This window comes from Nycticebus coucang, chromosome 4 (genome assembly GCF_027406575.1).
Source record: "Nycticebus coucang isolate mNycCou1 chromosome 4, mNycCou1.pri, whole genome shotgun sequence".
Lineage (NCBI taxonomy): Eukaryota > Metazoa > Chordata > Mammalia > Primates > Lorisidae > Nycticebus > Nycticebus coucang.
In genome coordinates this window covers 48604402-48622040 of record NC_069783.1, presented here as the reverse complement: position 1 = coordinate 48622040, position 17639 = coordinate 48604402, and the positions used below count along the sequence as shown (strand labels likewise).

The window sequence follows — 17639 nt, the reverse complement described above, 5'->3', positions numbered from 1 at the left end:
ATTAAAAAGTCAGGTCATCAAATACACTTGAAAACATTACCTCACCATTATTTTTCTAGTTGCAAGTCAGGTTTCACAGAATTAAAAAAATGATGTCCCTTCCAAACGAATATTTCCATTCCAATTTACTGTATATAACATATCAACTAAGGCATTGAAAATAATTACAGTAATCTCTTGATATATGTTCATGTTTTTTAAACATGGTTTTAAAAATACACAGCCTAATTTTGTATTACCTTTGGCCCAGTTACTAAGGTAATGTTTACCATGCAGAAAACTGAAATTACCATCCAGGGAGTGTTTTGTCTATTTATTGGAAAAATGTGCTCTATGCTATGGAAATTTGGAACATCGGAGTTAGACTGTAATTATATAGTCAGTTCTCCATGAAAATGATGGTCCTGGGATACAAGAAGTAAACGAAATTCACAAATAATCCAAAACTTTTTATAATAGGGAAACCTTTTTACATGGAAATGCCAACAACTAGCGGAATGGACAGCATGTCCCTTCCCTGTCCAGATCCTGGTGGAAGAAAGAGTAAGCAGTGTAATGGCCCAGAGACAAGGAGTCAGAGAGAAACAGAAAAACAAAGGCGATGGTTTTTAATCAGCACCTGAAACACGGTATTTATTGCACATAGTTTCAAGAATGAGTGCATAGTGTTTCTGGACAGGCAAAACTAACATTCAAAGGATTTTAAAAAATCCCAAAATTGTGATCAAAAAAGAAGAAAATTGATCCTTACATGAGCAGATGAGTAGCCCACTGTGTTTACCTTAAGCCAGCGTGGATCTGAGATTTCCATGCATCAGCCCCAAAAGTCCATTATGGTACCAGAGCACTAGGCTGAGTATCTAACTAGAAGTACTACCTGTGGAAAAGTAAGAATGTCCCATCGGCTGTCATGTCTATGTTTATTTCTTGCTCCCTTTTATTTCTGCTCCTTGATTATTCAGGTGAGAACATGTTAAATAAAACACATTCTTACACATAAGGACATGTTTGACCACTTCTCGGTGGCTGGTGTTTCAGTAGGTGATGATACGAGTAAGTGATGTCCATGAGATGGCTCAGATTTACAACAGGAAAAGTTTGTTTTATTCCTCATCTATCATGGTATCATGTAGAGGTGCTGTTTGGACCATGGGAAAGTACCGTAGACAGGCTTGATGGTACTCCTTGGCCATACCGGAGAGCATCCTAATGTTCAAGATTGTCTTCCCAAGTCTGATATATAAAGGATAATCCATCACGGACTCCTTAGTGAAACAAACAAAATAGAAGAGCTCTCAAAATACCCAAGTCAGGATTATTGCCCCATTGAGAGATACGAAAACTAGTCACTTAGTCCACATTGTTTCACTTCATTGTGTCGCTTCATCTCCACATTGTTTCAATTCTTGATTTAATTTCACACGTAGAGAGACAATGTGAAGAACTGGAAGCACTGAGAGTTTTGATGTTACCATCAGAGGTTAGGGTCTATCTGTGTTCAGGAGAATTCATTGATCCTTTTCCTCACTCACTACCACCAAATCCTGTATGCCTCACAAAGCAGGGGCTCTTAGCAATAAGGACAAGCCCTTCCATCCCGCGGAGGAAAGGGGCTATACTTTTTAAATAAAGGAACACATGGTTTACTAAAGGCCTTGCAGGTTACTGTACATCACCCTGATGGGATATCACCTTTCAACTCCTAAATTAAAGAATATCTGAGTTGAAAGCATAATAAAATTTTTAGAGTTTATTTATTTTGTAAATGTGTGTGGGGGGAATCTACTAGTGAATCAAACTCAAATTTAGGTGACTTTGATATATTTCAAATACCTCAACTAATAATTCATTTTCTAATTGTTTTCTATGTTAATTAATTTTCCTTGCATTTAGGCTCTTCGTAGAACTGTAATATCATTGAGATGGGAGGGGACATTGAGGTTTTTCTAATCAAACGTGTTCTGCTTCAATACAGCCAATGGCAGTAAAGTTTATCCTGTAGGTGAGCACAATTTATTTTAGACTGTTCTCTCTTGATGCAAATGGTAGAGGGAGATGACCTGATTTTGGTCAAGTCTCAGCCCTTCTGAGCTTTAGCTTCCTCATTTATAACATTCATACCTCTCTTAACAAGTTGTTATGGAGATTAATGAGATATTATGTCTTCTAGCAAAATTGCAATGGCTATATAATTCAAGCATTATTTTTAATTAACTTCTGTCAACCTACTATGGAGCTTAATACTGTTTTTCAAAAGTAAGAATAACAACAATAGCAGTAGAAATAACAATGATACTAATAGCTCACAGGTGCTGTGCAGCCATTAAGTATGCTGAGAACTTTATATGCCTTATCTCATCAAAACAAAATTGCAGCATGATGCAAATGTTCTGTAATTAAATAGCGATGATGGTCACATAACCTCGGGAATGTACTAAAAATAACTGAACCACACACTCTAAAAGGGCCAATTTTATGGCATGTGAATTATATCTCAATTAAAAAAAAGAAAATTGGATGTGAAAAAGTTTTGTAAAATTGTAAATGTAAAGGTAGTCTGTTAAGTACTATGACGGATACAGTGAGGAATAAGTCAGTCTTTTTTCCTACCTTTGGGCTGTTTTTAATATCTTTGAGGAGGTGAAACAGGCACATAAAAACCAATGCCTATGGCATATGTGGAAAAGGACTGTCATTGGCTTGCAAAATTGTATTAGACATTCTTAGGACCAAGGCTTTGATATTCATCCTCCAGGAAGCTGAATATCACTGATGAGATATAGTTTTATGGAATCACAGGACTATAACATTCTGTAGAATGGAGCCATATTAGAAAAGATACACTACCCTAAATGAAGATTTCACAGGAAAAGGCAAATAATGTGCTTTATAAAAACGTGTTATCATATGAACAGTAAAACACAACTATAGTTCAGTACAGGGCAGAGGGAGGTGGGAGGGAGAAGAGAGGAGGGGGGAGGATGATTGGCAGGAGGGAGGACATATGGTGGGATCTCACCTAATATTTGAGGGTGTATAACATGCCCCCTGGGTGAGGGGCTTTTTACAACTGGAACTTTACTCTGGAGTTGAGAACAAAAATTTGTACCCTCATTGTTAATTTGAAATAAAATAATGCAAATATCTTATCCCTAAAGTATTTCTGAGGTATTATCACCGTAGGGTTCCTTATCATGTCGTACTACCAACTATAACCAGCCAAAAATAAACATGCCCTCTGCAGCCACTGTCCTCTGGACTCAGTCCTCTATTTTGGTTTTATAATCTTTTCTTGAAACACTGACTCAGCTGAGGTCATTCTTTTTTAGCAAATCCCACAAATCAGTCAGATACCTGTGCCCATAGGTATTACCTGTGTGATTTGGGAGAGATTATTTAAACTCTCTGTGGAGACAGAGGCAATGTCACTTACCTTTCAAGTCTGCTAGGAACTTTAGGTGAGATACGCTACGTCTAGCTCGGTGTCTGGCATATGGCGAGCATTCTGGTATGGAGGACCTGAAAAGAGGATGAGAAGACAAAGGGAAAATATCTCCTCTTTCTCTCAGTGTTTCTTTGGTCCCTGCTGGCTGTGTTATAACTGTCCAAATGTTGGCTGGCTTCTGAGGGGTCAGTTGAAGGTTCTCTGAGCCCTTTGGGAGCACCTGTGATTCTCCTGGTCACGCCCTTAACTCTCCTCTGGGTGTGTTTGTAGACATGGTTTACCTTTCCAGTGCGACTGAAAGCTTCCCCAAAATGTAGAAAACACTCCACGTGTTGGCATTATCCCCACTGCAGTAGCACAATGGGGGTGTATATTACATATTTAATTATTGTTAATCAAATGAATAAAAAAAGATGCTATTCAGTGGAATAAATAGGAAACAGGTAGTGGGAGCTTCTTCTTTTTGAAGTGGTAGTGTCTTTATTGGGGTGAACGGGCATTTGGCGCTCAATTCCAAGCTAAAACTACTAGACTAAAACCATTTATTGATAATATAGACCATCGGTCAGTAGGACTTCTACACCTTCAGTGGGAAATACATTTGGGTTAAATCAGCAGTTATCTGAATCAGCGTGTTTGTTCTGAAGTTGAAGAACAGGCGGCTGTCTGTCACTCCCCGCAGTGTTGCTTACTTTAACAATAGTGACTCCAGGCCTCAAAGTCCCCCCCCATCTTGTCTTAAAACCCTGGCTCCCTCTAGATTAGCCTCCAGATGAGAAAATCATGACATTCAACCCAACTCTTGATTTCAATGCACAGTGTATATTCCGACCATGGGAGTGCCAGTCTGCATTCTGAAATATCACAAGCTGGTAGAACATTTGGAAACATTGTCTAGTTCTACCCAAAGTGGGTCCCTGGAGTATCCAATTGTATCATGTTGCCTGATCTCAGTTTAGAGAACATAAACAGGGCTCCCTTCTCATCCACAGGTTCTCCTGAGGAGCCTACTTGTTCATCCTATTTGGTGTGACCCTTTGGGAGTATAGTAAAAAACAAAAACAGAACAAACACACACACACAAAAGAAGACGTTTTCATTTTTTTACTTTTTTTTTTTTTCCCCTGAGCGTAGTTGAGCCAAACACTTCTATTTAACAAACCCAGACTAGGGGAAAGAAAACCAATGAGCTAAAATCTTAAGTGTCTGCCATATTCAGATTAAACCTTGACGTAATATGTGTTGTTCTATCCATTTCATGTGCGCATAGATTAAACAATCTGCCTCTGTAACATGCAAACATCTTTCTTGAAGTCTGCCCAAGATATTGAGTATACCTTAAATCTGAATCTTGATTAAAACACATATTTTTCAAATGAATATGTCATTTCAGATGGAATTAGATGGTACATTAAACTATGATGCCCCTTGCTAAAACTTTTGAGTACCTTCCCAGTGTTGTATTTCATGGTATTTCTTTTTAATTTGGTTTAACAATATAATCCTTATTCAGAAATGAGCTTTTGTGAAAAAAAAATCAATAATTACCTTTGTCACTATTTATTTAATGAATCCATGGAAAGACTTCATTAAATTATAAATGCCTTGCTACTAATATTCTCATAATAGATTTTTGAAATTATGATTTGAGCCAGTTATCCCTTTCAAGGAAGATACAATACTGTGAGATTAGTACATGTCCAGTAAAATGACTGCTGGTTTTGCTAATGCAATATTCATGAGAATTTGCCGAGACAATCACATTTAGTCCCAGAGAAAAAGAGTTTGAGATGAATTCTTCTAAATTGTAATTATCCATTGGCAAAAAGGTTTAGCAAGTTTCATTGTTTATATAATGAAAATGAATCGCTATCCTGTCAACATGGGAGGATTGTGTTTTTAGAATATCCTACAGTTTCTGAGTAGAATTAAAAATATTGGTCCTATAAGTATGCTTGATGTTAATATTGTATACCTTATAAACATTTTAAATTTATTTTCAGGGAAAATTGACCCTTTAGCTATCATTTATGCTCAAATTGTTTTTCAAGGCCTTGATGCAAATTGGAGATAGGGTAGACCTGTTGCTTGAACCTCATTTTATGGAATTCAGTGCTAGTCCAGCTAACTAGTGATTGAATCCATGAGATGTCAAAATGCTTAAAGTTGAGATGACAAATCATCATATTCAAAAAAGAAATGGCCATAATTTAAAGATCAGATGCTCTCCAAGCATCAGTGAGACTCATTGTTTCTTAACTGCTTTACTATTTTTTTAAGAAATTAAATCCTATAAAAACTGGGGATTTTTGTACCTAGAAAATAAACATTTTACATTCCATATTATAGCAAGATTTAAGGATAAAGTAAAGGGACTTATTTCAGAATATGGTGCATTTTAACCATTAGCATTGCAATGCTTCTATTTACAGAACTTGGACCTCATTAATAGTTAGAACTCTGTTCAAAATCTACTCTTGTAGCCTTCCAACAGAAGAGACAGGAAAATTCAAGAATTGTTTCCATCCATCCTAGATAAGGAATTATCCATAATGGAAGAGACGGTAAAACAGTGAGCAATGTCAGAGTAACAAAAATCTTTCACATTCTTGTTATTTTGAAAGAGCTGCTTCCTAGGATGCAATAGGAATTTAAACCTGCTCTATGAAAATATTTCTTCCTGAAATAAAATAGAAAAGAAGGATTTCTTCCTGACCACCAGGGAAGTCCAAGGAAAGTCTCAACAATACTTTGGTCACTCTTGGTTGGTGAGAAGATCTTCTGTTCACTTTTAGACATAGACAGTAATGGCAGTTCTCTGCTCTGTAATGGCAGAACTTCAGTTAAAGCCCCTCTGTTATCCCTGCTTTGGCCACATTAGAGCCTCCATTTGCACTAGGAAGGAAAACATGATTTTTTTTTCCTTTTGTTTCCATAATTTTCACTCTCCTACTCCTTTTTGATTCATTTAAACAGGAAAAAGATGTAGGGGGAAGAAATGGCCTTATTTGAAAATACTATTATAGTCATCTGGCTGGGCTTACCTCTGCATAAAGGGCTATTTCTTGGAGATACTTTGCTGGGTTCTTTGAGACACATCATTAGGATTTCTTTACCTGCAATTCCCTTGAGATGAGTGAGTGTACTTCCCTCATTTAGGAGCCCCACCTCGGCCCTCAGGCATCTATCACTGTAACTTCAGGTTCTTTCTGTTGAGTTTTCTTCGCCATTGAGCCTGTACCCTTCAGTGGCCATACTGAGTAGGATACCACAGATTCTCTGCTGGCTCACTAAATGATGTCCATGAGTGATGTTCACGTGTCCTTTGTTCTAACAAATTCTGTTGCACAAGTGGTCCCTGGAATAGCAATGTCTCTTTGCCTGGCCATTGGGCATCAGCCTACCATGGGCTCCTCCTGAAGATTTCTCAGGTGTAGTCAAATCCCAGTTTACTGACTAACTTCATAGCCACTAAGTTCCAAAAGACACACATCAAACTTTTCGAGATACTTCATTAAAGTTGCTTTCCAATGCACTTGAGATAAGGGGAAATTAGCCTTCCACCTTGGAGGTATGCACAAATCACATCATATCCCAACTCTCACAAAATTTCTCTTCTAATTGTCAATTTCCTTGGGCTTTTCCTGCCTTTCTGACAGACTGGAGTAGATAATTAATTCAGAGTCAAAAAAGAAGTTCTCAGTGCTCTTCTTTGCAAGCCTGGCCTAAGTAAATAAATAAATTGAATGTTGCAGGCTCTCAGTATTTGATAGTCTTGTGAATAGTCTAAGATAAAGCACCCATTAAATAACTGTGTGCCCTATACCTTTTAGAATGATTTTCTATATTGTGAGCATTTGCCAATTGGCTGTAGAGACTTCATTGTTCGGAATTCACCATTTAATAAAAGGAAGAATTTGAAGCCTCATTTTTATTGTGATGTGGGGAGAGTGGATTGAAGGAGCTATGCCAAAGGACATGAAGGGATGTCCTTTCATGTAGACCACTGTGCACCTTCTCCCTGGCCACTCTGGGAAGAAGGCAGCTCAAGTCCCTTGAAAGTCTATCTTTGGGAATACTAATTATCCATGAGAGAAATGTCTCAAATATACCCAAATGTCAAGAGTATTGCCTCTATTTCATACTGTTTTTTAGAAGTAAATTTGGAGGAAAGCAGCTATTGTTCCAAGCGTGTTCTCAAATGAGGACTTGTGTATGATTTTTATTAAATGTAGACTGATGAGTGCAAATTAATACACATCTCTTTTTTTCCCCTCCCAGCACCAAGGAAAAATTGGAGTTAAGTTTAATGTTGGGACAGATGACATTGCCATTGAAGAATCCAATGCAATCATCAATGATGGAAAATACCACGTAGTTCGTTTCACGAGGAGTGGTGGCAATGCCACGTTACAGGTGGACAGCTGGCCAGTTATCGAGCGCTACCCTGCAGGTAAGCAAGTGAATGTGTATCGGGGGGAAATTTTATGAAAAACAAACTGGAAAACAATTTTGCGTCTGTTTCGCCAAATTGTGATTTTCTGAGAAACCATTGAGTATTTATTGGACTTTAAAGTCATGTGATTGTAATATTGTCCTAAACTGTTCTTGCCACAGTGTACAAATGGCATTTTGTAGGAGAACTTGAAGGCACACGATATCATTTGCAAAATTCAGGACATCAGTGAAACCAGAAAAATGCACACACAAAAAGCACAACATGCCAACGCTCTTTTTACTGGATCCTTGCATTTGAATAAAGGAAAGGCTTTGTCAAAAGTAACAAAGGTAAAAGTTAAAACGAAGGGAGAGACTTTATTTTTTTTTTCTGAGCAAAAATAAGGCCTGACCATTCCTTTGATGGATGGTGATGAACAGCTGAAACTCATGACAAGAGCAGAAGGACCACAGACAAGTAGAGAAATAGTTTTAAAAAATAGTATTGTAAATCAGCAGTTATAAACATATAAGGACGGGAAGTTTGTTTTCACTTTCATAATCATGGAGTTTGATAAAGATTCTGTGACACTAGTACTACTGAAGTGTATAAAATGAAGGTCAAGTCATTATTAACAAAATAAAAACTATGTTTATTGTTAATGAGTTTTGTCAATATTATATTATTGAAATTAAGTTTGTAGATAAGATACTGAAACCAGTGTTGTGATTACATTTAATTCTCAATTAAAAATGGGCTTTTTAAAGTAAAATATTAATTAATCATCTTCCTTACTATATTTTAGTACAAAATAGATTACTAAAAGCATGAGTCTCATTTCTCTCTATTCCCTTTCAGATAGAACTATTTTTGACACAATCCACAATTTATAACTCAGTGTAAAGAAAAAGCATAAAATAAATTTTTATTTTGCACAATAAAATGATAATATATATGTATATTAGAATTATTTGGGTTTGGGGGAAGAAATAATTTAATGAAATAACTAATTTTTTAATTAAATGCCAAATTTCACTAGTGCTGACTCCTAATTGGGGAATGGCTGTGATGCCCTCTGGAGCTTTTGTGATTTATAAAATTTTAAATCTTCAAGCCTCAGTCCAAACTTATGCTGTAAGCCTACTGTTCTACAAATATTTGCTGAATTAAATGTGATAAAAAGCCTCTGTGACAAAATTCAGAAGCAAGCAAATCGATAATATGTCCAGTGTCTATTATAATACTGGCAAATAGCAGGCACTCAAATATTTGCTGAATTGGTGGCCTAGGAACTATCACAATTTTATACTACAATTATGTGAACCATCTAGAATAAGGTGAAAAAATGGTGGAAGCCAAGTAACTTAAATACCAGTGCCCTTACATAGCCCCTGCTTATCCCTTATTGCAGTCTTTGAAATCCCAGTATAACTATACTTTCTAACGATAGTGACTACAACTTCTGTAGAATTATAGAAAAGTGAATTAAAACTTTCCTAAAATATGGACTGATCAATACCTGTTTGCTGAGAGGAAGTTGTTGCCCTGAATATGCCAAAAGGTACACAGAAGGGTAAGGTCTAGGCTTTGCCCAAAAGACTTGTCATCTGTGAATAGGGGACCTGAACATGTCATCCTATTACTGTTACAAATGTGGCAGTTGGCTTTTGAAGATTAGTGTTAACAATTAATTCTTTAAAATGATCTTTATTTAGTAACTTTTTACTCTTTTCTGCTTTTTCCAAATTGGTATACTTAAGAACTCTGTTATTCAGGTTATTTATAGCTGTACAGAGTGAGGGAAAGTCCTCTGCTCAAGCTAGGTGGGGAAATTCTGGGGTAAACTATGTTAAAAATATCCATATTTGGACTTAATTTTATTAATATGCATAATGCATCTCTAAAGGAGGAATATAGGACACATTACTCAAGCATAGATTATTAAAAAAGCTTTTTAATGTATCATTTTGTTTTAGTAAATATTTTGTTTTTGAAATTTTCTACATCTCTCAATTTTACTATATTTTATTTCACTGTGCACTTACCAGGTACTGTATACTAGTTATAGGTCAACAAAGATTCAGCCCCTCTCTCCCTTTATCAGGCTAGGCTAATGTCCAATTTAAATACTGATAGCTGAGATTGGGGCAGTATTAATTAATGATTTGCTGAAATTTTTGTAGATATTTTTCTAGATTAATATTAGTTTAACACATCTATCTTACTAATCAAATAGATGTTCAGAATAAGAAATACAATATAAAAGATACTTAAAAATCAGAGGCAACTAGTATGTTAATAATTAAGATGCAAGTCCTTAGAAATAGTTAAAGACAACTTTTAATATTTAGTGGAAGATTCTAAGTGCCCTTTACCAAGATGTATTTGAATGTGCTAATTAATAAATCAAGAGAGGGCCAAGTTGCAATTATTCTGAAATATATAAGCAAGGAAAAACAGAATCTATTCTTAAGAAAATTGGAGCTCATATGAGGATTTTCTATATAATAAATATAAAAAGTTAATAATCAATAGGTAAAGAACTTGGGGAGTCACCACTGTTGTCATCCAGTGTCTCATTAATCATCTATCCTGTCTGCATTTCAACCTGTTGCTTAAGCAGGAAATAAGCCATGAAAATTTCAAGTACCTTTTTCTCTTGGAAAAGCCTCTTCTGCAGCTGTGTCGTAACAGAGGAATACAAATTTTAAAATGTGTGTCATCTAGATTAAAGCTTGTATAACAAAGTGACTTTAAATACAAATTCAATAGCAAAGGCTACCAGTATATCAGTTTGTGGTATGGCTATTTTCATTAAAACCTTTTTTTGTTTATTATTCATTGGAAAAGCAAATGCTTTTACCACCAAATCCTATGATCAGAGAAGCAGGAACTAGAAGACAATATTTTGTTCCTTTTAAAGTGCCTACACTGAAAACTATAGGTAGTAAGAGTTGAAATTAGTAATTAAGTATAGCACTTAACCTTCCATTATAGGGCTTGTGGTAAGTGCTTTCATATGAAGCAATTCATCTGGTAGCAACACTATACCTTTAATGAAAAGCACCTAGAGCATTGACCAGTAGTATTACCCTATAATTGTCTGGAAGGCTTTCATAGAGAAACTAATTAGTAGAGGTAGATTTAATGCTCTTTTGGAGTATATGAAACATTTCTATAACTCTATAATTCATATTTTAGATTTAATATTGAATATTCTGAGCAGCGGTCCTAGTCTCCATTATTTTCTGTGCATGGAACAGAGTACAGAAATAATATTTTGCAAACCATTGAAAGTTGAAAAGCCTATTTCTTGGTGCTTATCAGTTAAAGCTCTAGAATATAATGCATCATCAATCTCTGATTTGTCCCTAATTACAGTTACATAGCAAAATTTTCACTCTCAACAATAGACTTCCTCTGCTCATAGCATGAATTCACATAGCCTAACATCATCTTGCTTGCCCAGACTAAAAATTGCTTCAGATAAATCTTAGTTACCTGTGTGGATAAACCTTTGAATTTATTTGCTTACCACAGAGTATCAAAAGATGTCTTGTATATTCTACACAAGGTCAAATATTCACTTTATTCCCAATTAACATGTCAAATAGACAAATATTTAAAGGAAATGTACTATAGGAAAAGAACACACTAGGCTTGAGGTGTGGTTATAGAGATAGGTTTAAAAAAGTGTTCAAGACTAATAATATGTGGGAAAGTACAAGATTTAGCGTATTATAGTTGCGTCATTCTTAATAAGATGTAAAAAGTAAATATGTTCCAAAGAGGAAGAGACTATTTTGGAGTGAGAGATATAATAAAACTGGAAAAAAATTATAAACTTGATTTAGATCTTTTCAAGCATGGATTTGTTTAGGTAGAATTACCAGGAAATGATATCGACAGAAAATATTTAGGAAGCTATTAAGCCCTCCAGGTGTGAAAAGATAAAGAACTAAAGTAGGATGTAAGAAGATAAAGAATTTGTTGTTCACTTGGTGAACAACTGAATACTAGGAGACACAGTCTCATGTTTCAAAGGTTCTTTCTCTCCTCCCCCTCCTCCTCGCCTCCTCCCTGTCCTCCCTCTCCTCCCCTCCTCCTCTCTGTCCTTCTCCATCTCCCCACTCCGTCTCCCCCTTATTTCTCCCCCTTCCCCCCTTGCCCTTCCCCCTCCTCCCCTCACCTTCTTCCTCTCTTTCTCCCGTTCCTCCTCCTCTTCCTCACCTTCTTCCTCTTCTTTGTACCTCTTCCTCTCTCTCTTTACCATCAATTACGCAAGGTTCTCATGCCTCCGTATGTCACAAGATGGCACTAGGTACTCAGTGGTCATAAGAAAAACTAGAGAAATCAAAGACACTGTTCAAGCTGGCTGAGAAGATTAGTCTGATTGAGAGATAAAAGGATATTTAGTAAAGTATCTCAAGAATGGAAAAAAAAGTATCCAATGTACTCAATACTTTTATGAAGCCAATTTAGTATTACTTACATTTTCTTAGGAAAGATAGATCACAACTATAGCCTAGGATGAAGGAGAGAAGTAGAGGGTGGGGGGAGAGAAGTACAGGGTGGGGGGAGGGTAAATGGTGGGACCACACCTATGGAGCATATTGTAAGGGTGCAAGTCAAATCTACCAACTCTAGAACATAAATGTCTTATCACAATAATTAAGTAAATGAGGTGAAAGCTATATTAATTAGTTTGATGTAACCATTCCAAACTGTATAAAAAAATCAACACATTGCACAAAAGCATAAATGTATTCATGATCTATGTGTATATGACTTAATAAAAAGGAAAAAAATAAAGAGAGAGAAAAAGGATCCAGCAATTTGTAAAAATGTTAAATAAAATGTCAGTCAACATTTGTCATACAGAGCTTAATTGCTATTAGAATTTCAAAAAAGGAGAAAATGGTGGTCTGGAGTAGTGTGCCAAGGTATGTCCTTTAGGGAAAAGATCATTTGAAAGCATGAATAGTCTAGGGGAAGAGTCCCAAGAGATAGTGTAAATATTTTTTGCATGAATGGTGGTAAAATACTTCAGGGCTCTGGAAAACCATATTGATTATTTATCTTCAAATTCAATATATTTAGTTTGGATTAATTGATTATTTAATATAAGTCATCACCAATTTATAAATAATCTATTTAAGCCACTCAGAGAATAGAATTTTGGTAGTGAAGTGTTGGTTAGTTTGATGATTTTAGTCCTTTCAGATTTATGTTTAACATAATTTTATGGGACTAAGAAAATCTACCCTCTTATATAATTCATTACATTTAAAGAACCTCAAACTTCTGTTTCAGCTCCTTTACCTATCAAACAACAAAATGGAGGCTTTGAGAGGCCACTTGATTTGCTCAAGATCGCTGTACTAGTTAGTGTCAGAATCAAAACCACGCTCTTATCTGCTTTATATTGTCTGGGAGACAGAAACCAAAATACAGAGAGGGCATTAGATGTATCCTTTAACGTGGCATGATCTATTCTTTGTAACTAAGTACCATGACTTAAGTGATTGGTGGGAACTGGCTATTTGTCCGCATCTCTGTCTGCTATTTCTGCTGACTCACACAAATTCATAGACACACAAAACTACCTCATTAGTATTTGGAAATAATAACAGAGGGGGAAAATGCCTTATGAAAGCCATAGTTATTTTGTTTTTGCTGACGTTTTAAATCTGTAATATTCATTGGCAGGCACTGGTTATTTTTTTGACTTCACTTCATAAAATTTATTAGCAAATTAAATAAATCATCATGGACCATTAGGACATTAGAATCTTAAAAAAAATTAGAATCTTTTAAGGATTGTTTGGGATAAAAAGTGTACCTTTGTGGAACATTGCTGTATGTTCTGGTTAAATGTACAGATTCAGAAAATGTTAGGCAGAATTTGGTTTCCATCCCACTAAAGTAAGATAGTGTCAACTCCGGTGTAAGCCAATAAACCATACATAAGATTTGAATTCTTCTCCATATAAATTGCTGATTTTGGATAGAGTCCAACAAAAAATATAATAGTCAAGGTTTGACACATAGTAGGTACTTAATAAATAATTGTTGAATAAATGTAAGTTCCTGGTTAAATCTCTAGGTAAAAACTTTGTCAAAACTACCTAAAATGGTAGTTTTTAGCCAAAATATATTTTCGTGCACGGATGAATATTTACTTCAATTAAATGTTTGGCTTCCATTTGACCATAGTGTAATGTTTACTAAAGCAAATTTCCATGGCAAATCTTACTGTGAAAAATCAGTAGCTGCGTTAGATTAGAAAAATTTTCCTATGTTAGTAATCTTTTTTTCACAGTGTTCAATTTTGCTGGGATTTTAGGGGCTATCCTTAATGATGAAGCTTAATGAACTTTTTGTAGTTGAGCAGTCTATTAAAAATATCAGCCTAAAATTCTAAGCTTCAAAGAAATATGTCCAAGAAGTAAAAAAAAGTGACACTTTCTCAGACTTGTCACTTTTTCTTACATAGTCAATAACCTGTTTTTTGTTTCTTTGTTTTTTTGGGGGGAGGGTTGTTGTTGGTGGTGGTTGGTTTTTAAATCAGAGATTTTACAGTACTGGAAGTCAACCATATTAGGATTTTTTTTTTTTTTTAATTTTGTCATAAAAGGAAGAGGAAGTTTCTCTGATGGTTTGGTAAGGTGTGATATCATTTAGGTAGGTAGGTAGACATAGATAATGCAGTTATTTTCTGTGAGATCATTCCTGGCACTACAAAAATAAAGGGTATTTTGTCAACTAGGCCCAACTGGTCCATTGCTTAACTCAAAGTCTTGTAGTTTGGTTGTAAATTTCATTTTTTGTTTTATTCTTGTTATGTGTATTTATGTAAATGTATTTCAGGTTCCATGCTAGGAAACTTGTCAGTAATACCTACCAGTGACTTTCAAAATTTCTCTTGGGCCACGGCTGAACTGTTTACCTCCTATCAGTATTCTGCCTATAGAACTTGGGCCAGATTCTCACAAGGTCAAACTCATTATTGATTATGAGAGAATAATAAAAACTCAGTTTAACCCAAGTAGGCAGGTTGTTTCCGGTTTCAGAACATGTTCACTTTTACCCTAAAAACAAATGCAATATTAGTAATATTTATTGCTAAAAAATTGAAAGAATCTGAAAAAGTAGATTCTTCAGATGTGTTGAATATTGTCTATTTAGAGTTTGTAATAAATGATGAAGAGACATGTACATCAAAGCAATTTTTCTTCCTATTTTTCCTAATACTTTCTGTCTTTCATCTAAGTTAACCTATTTTATGACTGAGTCAAGGAGATGGGTTGCCTTCACAACACCATGGTAAACAGAAAACCCAATAAAATAGGATGGCAACCTGTGGGGTCCTTACAAGTTGAAGCTAAAGTTAACTCAAGCTTGTCAAAATAATACATTAAATATATTTTGAAACATTTAATGAATTTTTTTTCCATTTTTCCAGTTTTTAATAATTTTTTTTCCAAATCAAATTGAGAAACGTTTTGTGCAAGGAATTTAACTCAGTATATTTTTTAATGATTTTCCAAAAATTTTGCCTTTAACTTCTTGTTTGCCAGCGTTGTTTACAGTGTGTAATTTGTTTAGCAGTTTAAATTATTATTATAAAAGGATATACTGTTCCCGCTCTTGAAAAATACTCATGTCAAACAGAGAATAGCATTATCACAATTTTAAATGAGTGGCCAAAGATATTGACTTGAGACTGTTTTGAAGGAACATTAGAATCTTTAAGGATTGTTTGGGATAAAAAGTATCTTTATGGAAGACTTGCCTATGTTCTGGTTAAATGTGCAGATTCAGAAAATTTCGGCAATTTTATTTCCTTTCTACGAAGTTAACATAGTTGTGTCAACTCTGGTAGAAACTGATAAACCATACATATGATTTGAAGAATTCTCTAAATAAATTGTCTATGGCCAAAGATATAGATAATCAGTTACAAACAATTAATCGTCTCAGATATAAAACATTGTCACTACAACTGCAAAATTTATTGTTTTAGGAAATGAGGTGGAAAAACTTTTTAGGAATAGCTACAGATTGAAGGCCAGAGAAATTACATTTTTGAAGATAGTAGGCATTCAGGAAACTTCACATGCAGTATTTGGTTGATTTTAATAAGATTTACAGTTTTGTACCAGTGCTTTTATAGCTTGATAATCATCCAAAATATCTGTCTTGTATTACGTCATTTATAATTACCTGAGTTCAATGAACAGAGTCATGTTCTCAACTCAATGACAAGCTTTTACTACTCTCACTGTCCTTATTTTCTCGAGAGCTTTTTATTATAGAGCCCAGCCATATTTATATATTGTTATGATGAATACAAGTAACAATTAGTATTTTTGTGGATGTTTAAGCAATTTTTAAAATTCTACTATGTGATTTTTCCCCACTCAGCTTTTAATGTCAGCCTTACAATGCCAACTATGAGCAAGGCTCATGCTTTTCAGACAATTTCCTTTTGTCCATTATCAACCTACAATTTGAAAACTCAGGAATAAGTTGGTTTTAAATATCATTTTACTTCTATTTAACAATGACAGTGTGGGCAAGAGGTAGTAGATTATCAAATAGGTTAAAATTTCATACACTGGTGGCAAGGCCAGGGTAGAATGCAAAAGTTGGGTAACTATCTTTTGTTTTAGACATTAATCTAGATCAAGTTTTCTTAACCTCCTGTGAATCTCTGCCTCCATAAGACTCTGATGAAGTAGGACACCTTATCTTTAGAAAAATATGTATCTCTATGTACACGCACATTATATAATTTTTATAAGTTGCCACCTAACATCCTTAGGATTCAGAACATCTGCTTGATGTGATCTTTGAGGATGTTGTGATTTGCAATTTTAATGGAAAAACAAGGTATATTTAATGAACATACAATAAGGAACCTCATCCTCCCCAAATGAAATGTGCCTCCGATGAAATTTAGCTGCCCTTCATTAACTTTCTACTAACAACCTTCTAACCACTGACCTACCCCTTTGGGTGTATTTTTTACTAGCTCAAATAAAATTCTTTTTCTTTCATAGAAAAAACCCAACCTTTGTGTTTCCAATTTAGAAAAATTGTTCTCGCCAATATAATTATAAGAATGCCATTATCCTAATAAATATATTTTGAGCACTGAAACAATTTGTGATATGATTACAGCATTAGGGCATTGTATAACAAATATCCTTAAAACCAAATGAAGAGTTTAAAAGTCTCTCCTGGATAGGTCCATGAACAAACTCTCTGAGGATATAAAGTGTGAAGGTGAAATATGGTGTCCAATATGTTGAAGACTTTTGAAGCCTTTAATCTAACATCCTTGGAAAATACAATATTTTTCCCTTATTCACTATGGATATATTCCAAGACCCCCAGTGGATGCATGAAACCTCAGATAGTGACAAACCCCGTATATACATTTTTTTCCTATACCTGCATACCTATGGTAAAGTTTAATTTATAATTTAGGCACAGTCAGAGATTAGCAACAATAAGTAGTAATAAAGTAGAACAATTGTAACAATATACTGTCATAAAAGTTCTGTGACTAGTCTCTATCTCCTCTTTCTCTTTTCAACGTACCTTATTACACTGTCTTCACACTTCTTTTTGTGACTTGTCAATGTGATAACCCAGACAGCTACTAAGTGACTAATGGGTGGGTAGGATAGCCTAAATAGTATGGAGACACTGGACAACGAGATCACTCATCCCTACAGAAGAATTTCA

At 35.0% G+C, this 17639-nt stretch overlaps 1 protein-coding gene across 21 annotated transcripts in view; it reads left to right on the top strand.

The window, feature by feature from the left end:
- The window catches only part of NRXN1 (neurexin 1), a 1108798-nt gene that overhangs the window by 934308 nt on the left and 156851 nt on the right, over nucleotides 1–17639 (top strand). For all 21 annotated transcript variants that reach the window (XM_053587958.1, XM_053587975.1, XM_053587974.1 and 18 more), the window contains one exon: nucleotides 7727–7898. In XM_053587958.1, the coding sequence (XP_053443933.1) occupies nucleotides 7727–7898 (172 nt within the window). The remainder of the gene's footprint in view (nucleotides 1–7726; nucleotides 7899–17639) is intronic.